At 48.9% G+C, this 4002-nt stretch overlaps 1 protein-coding gene across 1 annotated transcript; it reads left to right on the forward strand.

Moving 5' to 3' along the window:
- Positions 1–2599: 2599 nt before the first annotated feature.
- On the forward strand, positions 2600–4002 carry LOC119942405 (olfactory receptor 56A4-like). Its single transcript, XM_038763201.1, has 2 exons — positions 2600–3532; positions 3940–4002. The coding sequence occupies exons 1-2, from the start codon at positions 2600–2602 to the stop codon at positions 4000–4002; spliced, it is 996 nt and encodes a 331-aa protein (XP_038619129.1).

Raw genomic sequence — 4002 nt, forward strand, 5'->3', positions numbered from 1 at the left:
TGAATTCCTCCTGGTGCAGATCGAACCCTTCTGTCCTGAGTGGAACAGAAAATTACCTCTTATTGTCACTTGGATGGCACTTTTTATATTCTTGAGGATAGTTTTTATGCCCCCTTCAGTTACCCCTTCTCCAGAATCCATCACATATTTCCCTTACGTTGAACACAAGCCATCCTGGTAGCTCTTCTCTGAATAGCTCTAGATTCTCCTTGTTTGGCTCTTGGTGTCTTTGAAAGGCAACAGAATGTTCCTGCCCAAACCAAATGTAGTAGTAATACTAGAAGAGGTAGATGTAGTAAGAGTAGTAGGAATCACAGTAGTAGTAGCAGTGGCAGTAGTAATAATGGTAGTAGAAGTAGTAATACTAAATACAAGTGCTAAGTACAGTACTCTGCACACAAGCACTCATTCATTCATTCATTCAATCGCATTTATTGAGCACTTACTGTGTGCAGAGCACTGGACTAAGCCCTTGGGAAGTACAAGTTGGCAAAATATAGAGACGGTCCCTACCCAACAACGGGCTCACAGTCTAGAAGAGGGGGAGACAGACAACAAAACAAAACATGTAGACAGGTGTCAAAATAGTCAGAACAAATAGAATTAAAGCTATATGCTCATCATTAACAAAATAAATAGAATAGTAAATATGTACAAGTAAAATAAATAGAGTAATAAATCTGTACAAACATATATACAGGTGCTGTGGGGAGGGGAAGGAGGTAGGGCGGGGGGATGGGGAGGAGGAGAGAAAAAAGGGGGCTTAGTCTGGGAAGGCCTCCTGGAGGAGGCGAGCTCTCAGGAGGGCTTTGAAGGGAGGAAGAGAGCTAGCTTGGCAGATGTGTGGGGAGAGGGCATTCTGGGCCAGGGGAAGGACGTGGGCCAGGGGTCGATGGCGGGACAGGCGAGAATGAGGCCCAGTGAGGAGGTTAGCGGCAGAAGAGCAGAGGGTTTGGGCTGGGCTGTAGGAGAGAAGGGAGGTGAGGTAGGAGGGGGCAAGGTGATTGAGAGCCTTGAAGCCGAGAGTGAGGAGGTTTTGCTTGATTCTTAGGTTGACAGGCAACCACCAGAGATTTTTGAGGAGGAGAGAGACATGCCCAGAGCATTTTTGTACACAGATAATCTCGGCAGCAGAGTGAAGTATAGACTGAAGTGGGGAGAGACACGAGGATGGGAGATCAGAGAGGAGGCTGACGCAGTAATCCAGTCAGGATAGGATGAGTGATTGAACCAGCAAGGTACAAGTTCGGATAGAGAGGAAAGGACGGATCTTGGTGATGTTGCAGAGGTGAGACTGGCAGGTTTTTGGTGACGGATTGGATGTGTGGGGTGAAAGAGAGAGCGGAGTCAAGGACGACACCAAGGTTGTGGGCTTGTCAGACACGAAGGATGGTAGTGCTGTCTACAGTGACGGGGAAGTCAGAGAGAGGACAGGGTTTGGGAGGGAAGATAAGGAGCTCAGTCTAGGACATGTTGAGTTTTAGATGGTGGGCAGAGAGCCAGATAGAGATATCCTGAAGGCAGGAGGAGATATGAGCCTGGAGGGAGGGAGAAAGAGCAGGGGCAGAGATGTAGATAAATACAATGGCACTCAATAAATGCCATTGATTGGAGTGCTAGTAGTAATAATAAATATGGTATTTGTTAAGTGCTTACTATGTGCCAAGTGCTGTTCTAAGCTCCGGGGTAGAGGCAGGGTAATCAGGTTGTCCCACATGGGGTTCACACTTTTAATCCCCATTTTACAGATGAGGGAACTGAGGCACAGAGAAGTTAAGTGACTTGCCTGAGGTCATACAGCAGACAAGTGGCGGAGTCAGGATTAGAACCCACATTCTCTGACTCCCAAGCTTGTGCTCTTTCCACTAAACCAAAACAGTCATATCAGTAGTAGTAGCAGAAGTAGTAGTAGTAATAGTAATAGTAGTAGTAGCATTAGTAGTAGTAGTAGCATTGACATTTATTGAGTTCAATGCACTATTTTGATCGCTTGGTAAAGAATAACTGAACCACACATTTCCTGCCAACAAGGAACTTCACTCTACTGGGGAAGTTGAACACAAAAATATTTATAAATAGTGGAATCCAAACAAATAATTAAATGGAGAGTTAATAATAATAATAACAATAATAATGGTACTTGTTAAGTGCATACTCTGTGCCTCGGTTTCCTCATCTCCCTCCTAGTTAGACTGTGAGCCTCATGTGGAAAAGGGACTGTGACTGAGTTGATTGAAGGGAAGTAGCAGGCCTAATGGATAGAGCACGAGTCTGGGAGTTAAAAGGACCTGGGTTCCAGTTCCGGGTCCGCCACTTGTCTGCCGTGGGACCTTGGGCAAGTCGATGAGCTTCTCTGGGCCTCAGTTATCTCATCTGTAAAATGGGGATTAAGACTGTGAGCACTATGTGGTACAGGGACTGTGTCCCAACCTGATTAGCTTGTAACCACCCCAGCACTTAGAACAGTTCTTGACACATAGTAAGCGCTTAACAAATATCATTCATCATCATTATTATTGTTATTAGGGGACAGGCCTCTAACTTCCATCAGGACACATCTCGATTGGCAAGGAAGTAACCTTTGCAGCTCATATACTACATGCCTCCTACAAACAGCTCCTCCACCACAATCTCCGACTTCCTCCTGAATTGTTTTGTCGAGGCCGGGAGCCATCAGCTTGGGCTCTCCGTGGTCCTGGCCTTACTCTTGATTGTGGCCCTGGGGGCCAACGCTTTGCTCCTGCTGACCATCTGGCTGGAGGAGTCTCTGCACCAGCCCATGTATTTCCTCCTCAGCAACCTCTCCCTCCTGGACCTCGTTCTCTGTCTCACTGTCATTCCCAAGGTCTTGACCATCTTCTGGTTGGGCTGGCGGTCCATCAGCTTTGCAGGCTGCTTTTTGCAGATGTTCATCATGAACAACTTCCTGGCCATGGAGTCCTGCACCTTCATGGTTATGGCCTATGACCGCTACGTGGCCATCTGCCACCCGCTGCAGTACCCGTCCATCGTCACTGACCGATTTGTGGCTAAGGCGGCCATCTTCATCGTGGCTCGCAGCACCCTCGTCAGTTTTCCAATCCCCATCCTCTCCTCCAGGCTACACTACTGTCGAACAAATGTCATTGAGCACTGCCTTTGTGCCAACTTGCCCGTGTCCAGGCTGTCTTGTAGTGATAGCACCCTTGCCCGGTTGTACCAGCTCATCGGAGGCTGGACCCTGCTGGGCTCGGACCTGATCCTGATCACCCTCTCCTACGCCTTCATCCTGCGTGTGGTGCTGCGTTTGAAGGCCGAGCGGGCAGCGACCAAGGCCCTGAGCACCTGTGGGTCCCATCTCATCCTCATCCTCTTCTTCAGCACCATCCTACTGGTCCTGGTCCTCACCAATGTGGTCAAGAAGAGAGTCCATGCTGACATCCCTGTCCTCCTCAATGTTCTGCACCATGTCATCCCCGCTGCCCTGAACCCCATCGTCTATGGGGTGCGGACTAAGGAGATCAAGGAGGGGATCCACAGGATCTTGAGGAAAGTGAGGGGCTGAGGGTGGAATGGCTAGGACTGGGGGGCCCTGGGACCAGGGAACAGTTTCCTCAGACCAAATACAGTAACCCAGACAGGCTGTGTGGGAGGTCAGGATAACAGAATCAGGTCTCGACCATCCTGATTATCTTTGCAACTGAGCCCCACTCCTATCACCACTGTGTTTACTAGTGGGGAAGTGATAGCGTCCCTATAATTCAAGGATTGGTTTATGTAATCAAGTGTGATCAGGTCTTGTAAACTACCACTACCGAGGGGTTAGAGAAAAGCAGCTGCAGTGTGTCTTTGACACCCTCCACCACCAGAGAGACAGCCACGCTGCCTCCCCGGGAACCGACACAGCCTCTCCTCTGCTCCACTGAAGCGACTCAATCTCACCCTGCTTTCCACCAGCAGGAAAGAGAAGAACACCATCAGAAGGCCACAGCATCTCAGGAAGACCTGGGGCTGTGGCAGTAG

The sequence above is a fragment of the Tachyglossus aculeatus genome, chromosome 2 (assembly GCF_015852505.1).
Source record: "Tachyglossus aculeatus isolate mTacAcu1 chromosome 2, mTacAcu1.pri, whole genome shotgun sequence".
NCBI classification, from domain to species: domain Eukaryota; kingdom Metazoa; phylum Chordata; class Mammalia; order Monotremata; family Tachyglossidae; genus Tachyglossus; species Tachyglossus aculeatus.

What these genes read in the sequence shown, in the direction of transcription:
- LOC119942405 (XM_038763201.1), top strand. Translation starts at nt 2,600, where the DNA reads ATGCCTCCTACAAACAGCTCCTCCACCACAATCTCCGACTTCCTCCTG. An exon ending in TCCACAGGATCTTGAGGAAA is followed by an intron (nt 3,533 to 3,939) that starts GTGAGGGGCTGA and finishes TTCCACCAGCAG; the next exon opens with GAAAGAGAAGAACACCATCA.